At 59.7% G+C, this 15066-nt stretch overlaps 1 protein-coding gene across 1 annotated transcript in view; it reads right to left on the bottom strand.

The window, feature by feature from the left end:
- Window positions 1-273: 273 nt before the first annotated feature.
- Window positions 274-15066, bottom strand: part of PLXND1 (plexin D1) — a 50836-nt gene continuing 36043 nt past the window's right edge. Inside the window, exons 19-36 of the mRNA XM_070574677.1 lie at window positions 14861-15010; window positions 13898-14012; window positions 12128-12235; window positions 11920-12032; window positions 10959-11063; window positions 10579-10709; window positions 9940-10138; window positions 7791-7937; window positions 7464-7620; window positions 6503-6606; window positions 6357-6420; window positions 5506-5540; window positions 5123-5227; window positions 4446-4609; window positions 3185-3332; window positions 1942-2082; window positions 1722-1796; window positions 274-1465 (exon numbers count right to left, since the gene is read on the bottom strand). Of these exons, the coding sequence (XP_070430778.1) occupies window positions 1349-1465; window positions 1722-1796; window positions 1942-2082; window positions 3185-3332; window positions 4446-4609; window positions 5123-5227; window positions 5506-5540; window positions 6357-6420; window positions 6503-6606; window positions 7464-7620; window positions 7791-7937; window positions 9940-10138; window positions 10579-10709; window positions 10959-11063; window positions 11920-12032; window positions 12128-12235; window positions 13898-14012; window positions 14861-15010 (2178 nt within the window). The 3' untranslated portion in view covers window positions 274-1348. The remainder of the gene's footprint in view (window positions 1466-1721; window positions 1797-1941; window positions 2083-3184; window positions 3333-4445; window positions 4610-5122; window positions 5228-5505; window positions 5541-6356; window positions 6421-6502; window positions 6607-7463; window positions 7621-7790; window positions 7938-9939; window positions 10139-10578; window positions 10710-10958; window positions 11064-11919; window positions 12033-12127; window positions 12236-13897; window positions 14013-14860; window positions 15011-15066) is intronic.

The raw sequence follows: 15066 nt of genomic DNA, 5'->3' as shown, positions 1-15066 counted from the left end.
TAGGTGACACACAAAAGCTGTGACACCTTCCTGGGGGTCCGGTGGGTGCCCTCAGAGCTCAGGGCATGTCAGTCGTGGGCCAGGCCCACGGCAAGCAGGCGGCCCATGATCCCTCCCATCGCCGACCGCCTTCTTAGAAGCTGAGTCAGACATCCGCCCAAACCCCGGAAGAAACGTGGCTGAGGCGGGTTCTAGGCCAGGCGCCCCTCCTCTCTGCTAGCACAGCTCGCCCTCCTCAGCTGTCTCAGGACAAAGGCTGGAGCCCACAGCAGGTTTTCCCATCAGGCGTTTATTATAAAGAAGGTTCCAGAGCACCCTGGCCACCCTCCTCCAGCCCAGCCTCTGCGCCCCCGAGCCGGTCCCTGCGCGGGCTGGGTCAGCCACAGACGGTCGCTCTGACCGGATCAGAACAGCGATTTTCTCAGGGCGAAGGGGGGTCTCTGCCAGGCCTGCCCGTCCTCTGGCACAGTCATTTCCAGTGTTGCGTTGGGAGCCCCTCGGTTCCCCTCCCCAGGTCCTCTGCACAAGTGGCAGCTATTCACAGTTGGCGCGTGATAAGTTTTTTAATATATAAAAGCTTTTTTTTAAAAAAAAACAACAAAAAGTGGTGCTATCTTTAGAAACACTTCCAGCAAGATCAAGTAGCCCAGCTACAGCCTTGATGCAACTTAGCCCCCGTGCCCCGCTGGAGACCAGGATCACCCGGCACCTGTCCCCTCGCCCTCCACCCTCCCCGGCTTGTGGGAAAGCCCGCAGAGCCGCCCCAAGGGCAGTGGGCACTGCCCACGCCACCAGTAGCCCCTGGAGCAACAAAAACTTGACACTGCTTGAAACAGTGTGGCCAGGGTCCTCTCTGGGTGAGGGGACAGAGACAAGGTTTTGGTGGTTGAAGCAGAAACCAGTCGAGGGCTGGTTTGAGGAGGCCTCCCCTCCGCCAGGTTGGATGAGGTAGTGTTTCCGGCTGTGGCCTCTGGGCCAGGTGGCCTCTTCTCCCCATTCGTTTGTCAGCGCTGGGACACGTGGGGCGGGACTCCCAGCAGTGGGCCGTGGCAGCGCGAGTGGGGCTCCGTCCAGGCTGTGCTGGGTGGTCGGTGGGGGCATTACCAGGGATGGCTGCAGCATCCGAGACCCCATCCCGGAGGCAGGGGCAGGGGAAGGTGGGAGGGATGGAGGTGTCCATGGGGCCAGAGCTGGGGGTTCCTCTGCCTGGCTCAGAGGCCCCTCCTTCCCCCCCTCCCCACAGCCGACTCTGTCCAGTCATTTCCCAGCCGGAGTCAGAGGCGCTGGGAACAGAGTGAAGCGGAGGGCTGGGCGCCTCGCCCTCACCAGCAGCCACTGTCTCCGCGGCTCAGGCCTCGCTGTAGCACTCGTAGATGTTGTCCTCCATCAGAGCCACCACCTGCTCAAACTTGTGCTGCAGCTGGCTCCTCCGGGCCGTGGGGTTAGCCTCCAGGGCGGTCATGATCTGAGGGGAAGCCAGGGGCAGCTGGGCCACGAGCTGGGGACCTGGACCCAGTGGGTCCCTCTGCAGATCTTGGGGGAGGACACAGCACCTGGATTTCTACTCCTGGTGACCCACCCCTAACACAAAAATGTCCTGGGATGTGAAGCCTTGAGCGGGAACCTCTCCTGGGGTTTTCCCAAGCATGGTGGAGGTGGGAAAGGCTGAAATGGGGGTGCCGTGGCCCTGGGGGTGAGTGCCTCACACCAGGGGTACCCACCTGCGGGCGATACCTCTTGGCATATTTATAAATCTCTGCCATGGCCACATTGGTGTTGAACTCGTTCTGGTATTTCTACAGGGAAAGAAAAGGCGAGAGTTGGGAGGGGTGGTTAACCCAACGATCAGAACTGAGTCCAGGCCCAGCCCAGACCTGCTGCTTCTACCAAACCCCTCAGCCCCCTCCCTGCACAGGCCCAGCCCGGACCCCCGGGCCACACCCGCGACTCCTCGGCCAGGTGCGCGTTCATCTCCTGCTCGCTGAGCGGCGTCATGTCGTGGATCTGCTTGTAGTAGCGCTGCACGATCTTCCGGTACTCGGGGATCTCCTTGGCGTAGAGGAGCTTGTTGGTTGGCGAATCCTGGGCAGAGAGGGAGGGAATAAGATGGTGGGTGGAGACGAGACAGATCCTTCTTTTTCTGGACAAGCCCTCGTCCCTCCTGCCACACAAATGGCCCCATCACCAAAGGTCCCCACTCTGCCGGCTTTGGACCAGGGGCTCCTCAGCCCCCTCCCTCTGCTGCCCTTTTACAGTGAACCCCTGCCCTACTTTGGGGGAACTGTCAGGAGGATGACCTGAAGGGGGGCCTATTTCTAGGGGGAAAAGTGCATGGGCTTTGTGCCAGCTCTCTGTCGCACGCAGGCTGTTCTGTTTATATCCTTGCTTAGGGTTATGGGTCTTGGTGGCTAAGATTTCTGGAAGCCTGACTGCTGGCTCAGTGGAATATTTCCCACATGTTTCCAACGCCCGAAAGCAAAATGTGCCAAGTCCGTTCCCCGTCCTTTGTCTGTCACAGCGTCCTGCCTTCTGAGACAGCATGTGAGGAGTGCCGGCACTTTCCCCCTCCTGCGGGCTGTCTCTGAAAGTCGCGGGCTGAGTGCAGGGCCAGGTCCCCGCCATCCTGCGGGGCCAGTCCAGTCAGACCATCGCGTTAGTGCCCACAGCAAGCAGCGCTCGTCCACGCCTCCTGCCCCTGCCGCTCCCTCTCCTCTCCACCCTCTAGAGCCAGCTGGATCCTCGCCTGCACACAGACGCCTCGGGGATCTCCCTCCTGCGTGCATCTCAGAGGGCTTGTTCACCTGTTCCCCTCTGCCCACCCCTTCACTCTGGACGCCCGTTGGATGGCTCTCGACCATCAGTACTGCTGCTTGGAGCCTGGCAGGTTCTCAGACGATGCTGTGCCCGACCGAGCAGGGTTTCCACATCCACCCTGGCTTCCCCGGGCCTGGCTCTACAGCCTAACATTGGGAGTGGCGCTGGCCACCCTTGAGGTGGGTGCAGCTGCTCTGCAGCGATGCAGTTTCCGACTGTAGGTGCCAGTTTCTGAGACTGGCTGAGTGTCCCTCTTCATCCCACATCCCCCAGCCCTGAGCTCCTTCGGCTCCCCTCCAGAAAGCTCAGTCCCACGTCAGCACCCTCCTCCTGCCCCGTCATGGGGCAGCATGTCCCTGGGAGCAGTGACCTTGCCCAGCTGCAGGTCAGAGATGGAGCAGGCGTCAATGAAGGCCTGTGCGATGACCGAGAGGCAGGCGTCGATGTGGTCTGTCTTGTCAATGTCGAAGACAAACTGGGGGTTTTTCAGGATGTTCACCCAGAACCGGAGAGGAAGGCTGTGGGATGGGGGCAACAGAGGCGGTGTGAGCCCATGCTGTGGGTGGGGCATCAGAGGAAGTGGCCGCCCAGGGTGCTCAGGGGACAGAGGTAGCCAGGCCCAGAGGGCAGCCCTTCGAGGCTGGTGGAGCCAGTCACAAGGCAGAACCTCGGCGTGCCCATCCACAGATGGGGTTGATGACCATCGCTGTCGGCTGGGGTGGCAGCGGGGCTGGGAGCGGGTTTCCTGAGTGGAGCAGGGCAGGAGGCTGAGGCAGGAGCTGCAGGGCCTGAGTCTACCCCCGGGGCCTGCCCCACCCCCCACAGAGCCTCCCAGCTCTCACGCAAGAGCCTCAAGCCAGGTCCTGGTTCTCATTAAAAGGCCCCCACCCCGCCCTGCCTGGCGGCCCACAGCCCCTCCTCCAGCCCTCACACGGCAGCAGGAAGTCCACCATCAGCCAAAAGGGCTGAGGGAGGGCCGGGCCTGGATCCTGGGCCTGGGCCTCAGGAGGCCAGAGAGGGTTGGAACACCCCCCACCCCAGGGCCACCGAGTGACTCAGCAGTCCAGGGTCCCGGCAACTGCACAGAAACTTCTGGGTCTGCAGCATTTTTTTCTGCAGGTCAGGCTGAGGTTTCCAACAACTTGTTAGGGTCTATGACCCCCAAAAGCTAGGACATGCCTCAAAGGAGCGCTACGAACTGGGCAGGGGAGTCAGATCACGCGGGTTTGGGCCCGGCTCTGCCACTGCAAGGGCTGCGCCATCTTGGACAGGCACTTCTCCGTGAGCCTCAGTGTTCTCATCTGTAACGTGGAGCTGACGGGGACCAAGTGACAGAGGTGGGGGAGAATGATGGTAGGGGCAAAATTTATATAATGCTTGCTTCTAGTTAACTCTTACAGTGTGGTGGATGACTCCCTAGCCCTGGTTTTACAGCTGGGGGAAACAAAAGCACAGAGAGCTTAAGTCACTGCCCCAAAGTCACAGGTAGGAGGTGTCGAAATAGGGACTGAACCCAGGCAGGTGGGCTGAGAGGCCAGGCCCTGAGGGCCCTGCACCACTGCTGCCCCCAGTGACAGAATGAGACTGCACAGCCCTCCCCGCCCGCCCCCCACCCCCCACTGGCCCACTACCTGTTGGTCTTCCAGATGTGCAGGGTGTCTGGGTCCGAGATCCCCCTCTTCTCAGCCTGCTCCTCCAGGAAGTCGAAGAAGTACTTGACGGCCAGTGGGGGCTTGTCTTCACGGATGCTCAGAATGGCCTTGAACAGGTCGTCAAGAAACTTCTGCAACGTGCCCTGCCCGGGAGCAGAGCGGCCACTGTCAGTCCAGGACCATGTGCAGAGGGGTAAGTGGGCACCTCTGGCAGCTCCAGGGAGCCCGCAGTTCTTGGGCTAGTGAATGGGGAAGCCATGTGGCCTCAGGCCAGTCACCTAACCTCTGTGTGCCTCAGGTTTTGTGTCTGTGAAATGGGTTAGTAAAACCTCCCTCACAGGAGTATTGAAGACTGGGGCATACAGCGGGGAATCGGTGGGGCTGGGGTGTAGGCTCTAGGGTGCTGACTCTGCCACCTGAGCCGTGTGGCCTTGGGGACATCACTGACTCCTGGGCCTCCACCGCACTCTCTGTTACATTGGCTGGTGCAGACGTTCTGTCGAGCACCTTTCATGGCTGTGCGCGACCCCTTAGCCTCTCGCCCCAGAGCCCATCTGGCCCCACAGGGGAAGAACTCTTGTCCCAGCTCAGGCGTGTGCACACAGCCGACCCAATGGAGCACCAGCGCCCCCGATGGGACATGAGGCCAGGCCCACCTTGGTGGACAGCAGGCGGGTCAGGTAGATCTCTGGTAGCACCTTCTTGCGGTGGCTTTGCCGGTGGGACTTCTTGGGCTCCGCCAGCTCATCCGTGGGCAGCACCTAAGAGGCCAGGGCAGCGGTCAGCGCTGGCGCCAGGCACCACCCTCGGCCGTCCTGTGGGAGGTCCCATCCTGGACCTCAGGCACCTGGCCCCGCTCATGCCTTGTGGCGCATGAGGGCTGAGACTCCCTGCTGATTCTGGGTCCCATCCCTGCTCCCCCACCGCCGGTCTTTCCCAGGGCCCAGGAGCACTCTCCCCAGAGGTCCGGGGGCGCAGGAAGCCAAGTCCACACCCACTGAGGGGTGGGCGCCCCCAGGGCCAGAGGCCACGCACTCACCAAATGGAAATACTTCTCTGTGTCCAAGTCTTTCACTGCAAGAGGAAAAACATCCACGATAAATAAACAGGAGGGAGGAGGGGGGAGAGAGAGACAGACAGAAATGGAGACAGAAAAACGGAGAGAGAGAGAAATCAAGAGAAATGGAGAGACCCAAAGAGACATGTGGAGAGAAAGAGACAAAGAGACAGAAAAATGCAAAGACAAAAAGAAGTAAGAGAGAGATCCAGAGAGACAGGCAGAGAGAGGCAGAGAGACAAAGATGGAGGCATTGAGAGAGACAGAAAGACACACACAAGGTGACAGGAGAAGCAGGGAGAGAAACAGAGACACAGTCACAGAGACAGGGCACTGCTCCACCGCCCGGCCCAGAGCTCCTGCCAACCCAGGCCCCACAGGCTGCTGGCAGAGCCCCCAGATCCCACTGCTGACCTCAGGAGGGGACCCTGAGCCGAGAAGAGCCAAGTCCCCAGGCCGGAGAGCTGGGCAGCTCGGCCGGGGGTGTCTGAGGGTGTGGATGGGAGCCTTGAGGCAGGGACACAGCCCAAAGCACAGATGGGCACGCCAGCCTTCCCCTGTGGCCTGGCAGCTGCCCGGACCTCTTGGAACCACATCCCACCCTCCTGGGGCCTCTCTCCAGCTGCCCGTAGGAAACCAGCCTGAGGAGGCCTGGCCATGGGCCCTGCTCAAGCAGTACTGGGGCAGAGGAGCCTGGCTGCAGGCCCTGCCCCCACCAAGGAGGCCATAGTCCAGCCCAGCCCTGCCTCTGGAAGCCTCAGTTTCCCTAGTGGGGCTGCTCAGAAGGGGCCCAGGCCTGGACTGGATGCCCTCCCCACGTCCACCGGCGCTACCTCGGCCCAGTGTGTTGTCCTTCTTGTCTGTGAGGCTCATGGCCAGGGAGGCACCTTCAGGGATCTGACAGGAGGGGAGAGGCCGAGGTCAGAGGTCAGAGGTTAGGGAGGCGGGAGTGGGGGTTGGGTGGGGCTGGGGACCCCACCTTGTAGTGGGCCAGGGTGTTGAGCTTCTTGCGGCCGTCCTCCACCACCGAGGTGTCGTCCAGGTCCCGCAGGATGTAGCTCTGGGTGCTTGAGGCGAACCACTCTGGGGGTGGGGAGCAGGGCGTCAGGGCCCAGGCAGGGCACCGGCCAGAGGGCAGCACTGGCCCAGGCCACTCAGGAAGAGGCCTCTTGCTCTCTCTCTGCAAGCTGGGGCAAGCCAGGCCTCTCTCTAAGCCTCTATTTCCCCACCTGTCAAATGTGGAGGGGGAGAAGGGTCTGGGGGAGAGCATGTGGTGGGCACAACGTGAGGTACCAGGTGGTGGCACAGAGCAGGAGCTCATGTCCTCATCTTCTGGGTTGTTACTGTGACTACTGCTGATGCAATGAGACGGGGCACCACACGTGGAAGGGCCACATCCCTTCCACAGCTCTCCACCGTCCTCAGGCGCCAGCTCTGCCCTGGCAGGCTCAGCCCAGCCTCATCTTACAGCCCGTCCTGCCCCCTGCACGCCAGCCTGGGCGAGCCACCCGCATTTCCAGCTCTGAACAGATGGTTGCTGCGCGTGCCTGTTCACCATCACAGCCCAGCGCTTAGAACGGGGCCTGACACAGACCAAGTGATCAGGATAGGCCTGTGATCACAGAATGAATGGCCTCAGCTTCCTGGCCTGACCAGGACTCCTATGCATCCTTCAAAATCCACTCCAGTGTCCCCTCTCTGGGGAAGCCTTTCCTGAATGCTTTTTTCTGTTGCCCACAGCTTGCTCACACAGCAGGATCTAACTCCCCACCAGAATAGGAGCTCCTTATTGATGGGCACCTCATCTGATTGTCCCTGTGTCCCCAGTGCCAGAACTAATGCACATTTGCTGAGTGAGAGGAGTGTTTGACCACAGCAGGGGTTCCCAATGAAGCAGCCCAACGCCAGGGCATGCCGCCCCCGCCTCCGCCCCTGCCCACCGAGGTCGACGTCCTCCGCGCGAGGCCACTGGGAGTAGGGCACGTTCTTGCAGAAGGCCTCCAGGATCTTCTCCTTCACCTGCGTGAGCGTGTCAGTGTCCATGGCGCGCACGCTCAGCGAGTCCATGCCGCAGCCCTGGAAGGACACGTTCAGGTTCTGCACGAGAGGGGGAGGAGAGTCAGTGCGTGCTCCCCGGCACACCGCGGGGCCCGGGCGAGGCGACAGCCGGCTGGGGAGGCTGGGCCACGTCGGAGCCAGGACCCTCCAGGCATGGGGCCCCCTCCCAGCCAGCTTGGGGCCGGCCCTCGCCCTGCAGCCCGACTCACGCGGGGCTTGGCCTCGATGTTCTCCCGCAGCAGCCACTCCTCATTGAGCGTGTAGCGGGCTTTGCCTGTGATGGCATCGATGGAGCCCTTGTTGATCTGCTGCTTGATGGCGCACAGGAGCAGGAAGAATGGCTCCCCGACAGTCTCCTGGGGGGCACAGGGCGTCACGGGCTGAGGCCCAGCTGGCCCAGCCCAGCCCCACCGCCTCCCTGCCCACCCTCCATATTGCAGCCCCCAGGCCCCTGGCCATGCTGTGGCCCCCACCTGTAACACTTTCACTACCGCCCTCTACCAACGCCTCCAAGGCTGCTTGTTTAATATTCTTGTAGATCCTGGAGCCAAGCTCCCCCAAGGTGTCTCCATAGATGCTACAGTCAAACACCACCAGCTGTGGGCAGGCACACTCATTTCATCATTCTAGCAACCCTTCCAGGTACAGGGTATCACCCTCACTGCTGAGGCCCAGAGAGGGCAAGCAACCTGCCCAGGGTCACCCAGCGGGAAAGGAGCAGAGCTGGACTCGAACCCCAGATCGGCTGACTCCCAAGCCTGTGACTATGTTTGCTAAGCCTCCCAGGTGAGTTTAGGTGGAACCAGAACACAGATGTGGCCTTAAATAATCCAGACCAGCGCCTCAAAGCCCCTGCCCTCGAATCTCTCTGCTCCATAAAGTGCACGTGGCCAGAAAGGGGCTCGGCTGCCCTCCACGGCCTTCGGCCTATTTTCATGGTCATGTTACAGCAAGTGACCCAGGTGTTTCATTTAGGGTCAATATTTAGGTAAAAATGGTGAGTTGATTTAAAGAAAAAGTTAAGTCTGTAATAGTATTAGGCAGATTTGGCAAAGATTATGAGGGCTGCATGCCAGCTCTTATTCCTGATCCAGTTCTCCAGCTCGGGTAGGTGGGAGCCATTGATGCCCAATTTTCTGGAGGGAAAAACAGAGGCAGCGAGGGGAAGCCTGGCCGAGGCCACATAAAGGGCCAGTGGAGCCGAATCCGGAGTCCGCTGCAGCCCCTATGGCCCCTGTTGCAGCCTGGTCTTTCCTGAGGCCCAGTGTGAGGCAGCCAGCAGAGACTGAGACTGGGCACCCCGAGGGCCCCCTAGGCCCAGCCTCCTCCACTCCACCCCCCTCCACCCCTTCCCCCAGGAGCGGCCACACGGCTCTCACAAGGGTGAGATACCTGGCCCTCACAAGCCCCAGGCCCAGAGACAGAGGCCCCAAACGACAGAAGGAAACCAAGGCCCAGAGAGGACAGTGACTTGTCCAGGGTCACGCAGTTGGTTTGTGCCAAAGACAGGACTCAAGCCAGGACATGTGAGGCCCTGGTTCTGGGCTCCAGCCAGGCCTGTGCCTTTTCTCCCACGATTCCCAGACGACTGCCTGGCATCTGCCACCACAGGGCAGCAAGCAGTGGGACAGGACCACGGGCGGAGCAGCACCTGTTCTGCAGAAAAGCCCTACTGGGCGTTCTTCCGGCAGAACGCAGGCGGCCCCGACTACCAGCCCCACCGGCCTCTCCAGCCTCGTCTCTCATCAGAAAGACGGCTGGATGGCCTTCAGTTCCTTCGTGAACGTTCCTCCTCCCTGCCTTCGCCCACCTGCCCCCAAGCCTGGAACGCCCTCCGTGTGCAACTCTTCACCTGCTTGTTCCTGCTAAGCCCTCCAGTCTCGGCTCAGGGTCACCTGCCCAGGAAGCCACCTTGAACCCTCCGCCATATGGCATTTATCACTCTGGGCTTTAATTTCTGCCTCCATATCTGCCTCCTCTGTGCCTGGGAGACGCCTTGGGAGGGGATGGGTCTGATTCATCTCCTGAGCCCAGCGCAGCGGCCCAAAGGTGCACCGGGGAGGGTTTGATGACTGAGAAAACAGTCTTCTGGAACAAAGCCCCTGACACAGCCTCTGTTCCGCCTCAAACTTGCTCTGAGCCTTCGCAGGAAGCCAGGCTTTCTCCGAGCCTCAGGGGCCCGCCCTGTGTACGGGATCCTCTGAGCCTGGCCCTCGCCCCCCAGCCCCTCCTTCCGCATCTGCATGAAGGACGTGACAATCCCTCCCGGCTAGATAAGGCGAGGATAAAGGGAAGTCGGATCTCTCAAGGGAAGGCTTGGGCCCTGCCGCACTGGGGGCACGGCCACACCCGCCTCACCCGCAGACAGCTGTACATGCAGATGGACATCCAGTTGGTGAGCATCTTCTCAACCACGGACTCCGTGCGCCGCAGCATCAGCTTGGGGTTCTTGGCAGCTGAGGCGTCAATGAGGTCCACCAGCAGCTCCTTCATGATGCCCGTGTAGTACTCAAGCTTGCCGTGGAGCGCAATGGTCAGCAGGGAGGCCAGGCTGCACCTGTGGGCGGGCACGGGGCATCAGCACTGGCTGCACGGTGGAGCCCCAGGACCCGAATACCACGTGGCGGGGGCTCCAGCGCCACCTCATCCCTGGACCCAGGGATCCCAGGTATGCCTGTGTGGGCGGGGCCTGGCAGACCACAGGTGAGCGTGGCTGATATCCGCCAGGAGGAAGGACCACCTTCTCTAACATCCATAGCAACCACCGTGCCCGAGGGCTCATGTCTTGGGCATCTAAGCCCAGGAAGGGGAGGAACAGGAGGGCCTCAGGACCTCCAGAGCCCCAAGACCCAGAGCCTGATGTTGGGAGATGCCAGCTGCCCAGAGGGCATGGTGATTTGCAAACTGCCCCAGGCTTAGGTCTGGCCAGGCCGACCCAGGACCGGCTGTCTGGCCTCCAACAGGCCCCTGCCCTCGCCCGGAGCCTCGCAGTCTGACCTGTCGCGCACTGCGAAGTCCTTCTGTTGCTCCAGCGCGTGGACGAAGACGATGAGGAAGTGCTTGTTGTTGAGCAGCGAGGAGAACAGGCTGATGCCCTCTTCCATGTTGGGCCGGCAGCTCTCAGGGATCTGTGCGGGCAACCGATGGTGGGGTGCACACAGAGGTCTACTGCCTCTGCCTGGCCTAGGAGTCAGCACTCATAATGCTCTCAATTGTTCCTTGAATGCCTTCTGGGATGGAGAGCTCACTATCTTTTAGCGACAGATTCCTCCCAACTCCCCATGATTAGGGTCAACAGATCAGATGAACTAGAAAGTGGGGCCCAGAGAGGGGCGGGGTTGCCCTGAGGCAGCCCTGTGGGCCCGTGGGGTACTCACCTTCCACTCTCCCAGCAGTGGGTGGGTCTCCTGCACCGGGGAGCTGCCCTGGGAATTGAGGGTCTGGGAGGGCAGTACGTAGCGCTCTTCATAGAGGGAGGAGCACTGCAGAGGCAGACCACCCACATGTCAGCAGGGCGCCAGCTCCCCTGACTGGCACGTGAGGGCTGCTCAACACGTGCAAAGGGACAGAAAGGAAGGAGAGGCGTAGGCCACGCCAGGGGACCTTAGGAGGCCAGAGAAGTGGGGACGGGGGTCCCAGGGGGCTTCCTGGAACAAAAGGAGCAGAACTGCATGAGCCAAGGCATGGCAATGCAAGAGGGCACAGGCTTAGGAGGAAGCAAAAGAAGCTCACAGGGGAATAGGGGAAACTGAGGCAGAGAGGCTGGCAGGGACCATGACGTGAGCTTGGGCTGCTGCATGGAGAATAGCATGGACAGGGCACGGGGGAGGACACTGGCCACCGGCAGAAACACTCTGGATAGGCTAGGGACAGTGGGGACAGGACAGCAGCCCCTGGAACAGCAAGAAGTGTGAGAGGAATGGAAGGGATGGGAGAGAGTCCAGCGGGCAGGAGGAGGGGACGTGGAGAAGCCTGGCTGGGACGGGGCCCAGAGACAAGAGAGGCTGGCAGGGCACATGGGGCCTAGGAGAGCCTGGGTCACCTCTGCTGGCCCTTTCAGCAAGGGGAGAGGCAGGCCCAGCACCCCAGGAGGAGAGTTTGGGCTGGCAGTGGCTTCTGTATGGACAGTTGAACATCAAGTGAGTGGAGAAGGAAAGTGGGGGGGGGGAACTGGGCCCCTCCCTTGGCAGGCGAGGGCAGGTGACAGGGCTGCTGTGGGCGGGTGTGCAGGTTTGGCACTGCTCAAGGGGCCCATGCGGCACTGGCTAAGTTTTCCCATCTGCATAAAAGTGCCCTCTAGGTTGGCATGGTGGCTGGCCAACGAGGGTGTGGGCTGACCTTAGGGAAGAAGGTGCGGGTCACAAAGTGCTTGTACTCCAGGAAGGGGATGCCCTGGCTGCGGTTGAGCTCCTTGGTCAGATCCGTCATGTCCGTCTGCAGCTCGGCAAAGCCTGGTGGACAGGCAGGCGGCTGTGAGTGGATCTTGAACCCATTCCCCAGATGGGAAAACCAAGGTCCATGGTCCCACGTGGTCCCCAGCCACTACCTTTACGAATCTCCTCTCGGATCTGAGATTCCATCTCCTCCATCTGCAGCAGCGTCTTCTGCCAGTAGCGCTCAGCTCGGCGGCTCTTTGTGCAGAAGACGAACAGGGCTGCGGGCAGCGGAGAGGCAGGTCAGGGCTGGAAAGCCCTTTGGGAAGCACTGTTGGCACACAGCGGCATGCAGGGCGTGGGCCTGGGCCTGGAGGGAGAGGCCTCAGCTCCGCCTCCTCCAAGCAGCGTGTGGGAAGGTAGACGGGTGCCCTTAGCCCGCGTTCGCCCCTCCCGAGTGGGCTGAAAAGTCCTCCCAGGCAAATGGTTTGGGGAACGGCCAGGAAAATAATGCTTGATGTCCCGTTCTTATAAATAGAAGTGTGTGGGGGCATGTGTGTTTAATAGTGGCGGACGGTGGCTCTCCCTGGATGAGAGAATTATGGGAGATTTCTGTTCTCTTTCTGCTTTCTATCATTTGCACTTCTTTCTACAATGACGAGGTGTAATTTATGAATTACTAAACATTTAAAAGCAGATTACACAGCAGTATTATATTATAATCCCTTTCCGGGTTGGAGGAGAGAATATACATATATATATATAACATTTTAAGAAAAGAGACTGGAAGGAAATATACCAAAATACACAGGGTGTTAATGGTTAATGATGGGTATTTTTTTCCTTTTAGCTTCTTCCAGTTTTCCCTAAACTTTTCCACGTTGAATATTTACTTTTTAAAAAACAGCTCTGTTGAGCTATAATGCACACGCCATGCAATCCATCCATTTAAAGTACACAATTCTACGGTTTTGAGTATATTCACGGGGCTGTGCAACCATTGCCACTATCTAATTTTAGAACATTTTTATTGCCCCAAGAAGACCCATAACCAATAGCAGTCCCTCCCGCTCCCCCGCCCCCAGCCCCGGGCTACCACTAATCTGCTTCCTGTCTCTGGATTTACTTGTTCTGGACATTTCACATAAATGCAGTCATACAATATGTGGTCTTTTGCATCTGGCTTCTTTCACTGAGCACGATGCTGTCAAGGTGCATCCACACTGTAGCATGTGTCAGCACTCCATTCTTTTTTACGACCAAATAATATTCCAGCGTAGGGAGAGACCACATTTTGTTTACCCATCATCAGTTGGTGGGCATCTGGGGTGTTTCCACCTTTCAGCTGTCGTGACTAACGCTGCTGTGAACATTCGTGCACACGTCTTTGTGTGGACACGTGTTTCCATTTCTCCTGGGCAGACACCCAGGAGCGGGGCTGCTGGGTCATGTGGTAACTCTGTGCCTAACATTTGGAGGAACTGTCAAAGCGGTTTCCAAAGCAGCTGCACCATTTTACAATCCCACCAGCAGTGCAGCAGGGTTCCAACTTCTCTGCGATGTGGAATATACTGCTTCTATAGCCACTGTTTTAATAGCAGTATAGCTACCAAGTCTGTAGGTTAATCTTCCCTGAGCAACCCTCCCTGCAGGACCTTCAGTAGCTCCCTCCTGACTAGAAAACAAGGTTCCAAACCCCTCTGCTGGGCGCTCGGCCCCAGCCTGGGCCAGTGCACCCCCACATCCACGGTCCCCAACCCACTGGTGTCGGGGCTGGGGCGCACCACTCACCCTCCTCTGCATGCATAAGCTGTTTCCACCCCCAAGCCCTTGTCCAGCTGCGCCCCAGCCCGTTATGCCTTCTCTCTATCTGCCGACCTGCAGAAGGGCAGGGGCAGGGGCAGCTCTGCCCTCCAAGGTGCCACAAGGCTGGGGCTCCTTACCAACCACCGAGAGCAGCAGCAGGACGCTGCAGATGACGATGGACACGACGATGGCCGTCTCGCTGCCCCCCAGCTGCAGCGTGGCAATGGTCTGGTTGAAGTTCCCCACCTGGATCTGCACAGAGGTGGGGGGAGGGAGGTCTAACTTCTCCAGACTTACGCCTTGGCTCCTCGCCTCACTAGCTGTGTGGTCTTGGGCAAGTCACCTAACCTCTCTGAGCCTCAGATGCCACATCTATAACACAGAGCTAGCCATGCCCACCTGGGGCTGCTGTGACAGCTAAATGAGATGATGTTTGCCAAGCCCTGCCACAGAGGGGAGACTCAATACAAGGGGCTGTGATTATGATTATGGCTTGGGAGGAGCAGCACAGGAGTCAGAGACAGGGCAGTTCACAGGTCCTGGCTGTTGTCCCCAAGAATCTGTAGGGCTGTCCAGGGACCAGGGACGCAGGTGGGGTCTGAGGACTCAGAGGGCAGAACTGGGACTGGGGTGCAGGTGAAAGGGAGTTTTCCCAGTCAGAGCCGTCCTAGGGCAGCACATGCTGCCTGGGAGGGAATGAGCTCCCCGTCCCAGGAGGCATGCAAGCAAGTGCAGTGTAGAAAAGATTCCACTGTCTGGGCCCTCTCTCTGCTCCTCCTACATCCCTCCCTTTCACGGCTGCATGGTGACTGGCAGCCCAGACTCTTGGTGGAGCACTGAGTAGAATGGGGGCAGCTTCTTACAGCTTCTGAAAGTCTAGCTGGGGCTGATCTATGACCTTGCACAGGTCACTAAGTTCTTGGGGCTCAGTTTCCTCATCTGTCAAGTGAGGATGTAAAGCTCTGCTTTGCTCCACTCGCCTAAGCTACTGAGCATGAAAATGCTCAGCTCCGATGTGCTGGGCGAGGGGCAGGCACTCGGGCAGATGGGGCAGGGCTGGGGCCAGGTCCACCTCCATCTCTTGTGCCCCCTCCACTCACTGTGATGGGCAGCTGCCCCTCAGCTGTACCCAGGGACTCGTTGACTGAGCAGTGGATGACTCTGTCCGAGACGATCTGGATGTCACAGGCCACCTGGCCTATCTTGACCCGGTACTCGTGCCTCTCGAGCCCCAGGCTGTCCTGCTCCTTCTGTGGGAGCAGAGGGCGGTGCTCGCTGAGGTCTCTGGCTGAGCCCAGGCTGGCCC

This window comes from Equus przewalskii, chromosome 15, assembly GCF_037783145.1.
Source record: "Equus przewalskii isolate Varuska chromosome 15, EquPr2, whole genome shotgun sequence".
Lineage (NCBI taxonomy): Eukaryota > Metazoa > Chordata > Mammalia > Perissodactyla > Equidae > Equus > Equus przewalskii.
This window is presented reverse-complemented; position numbering and strand designations above follow the sequence as displayed.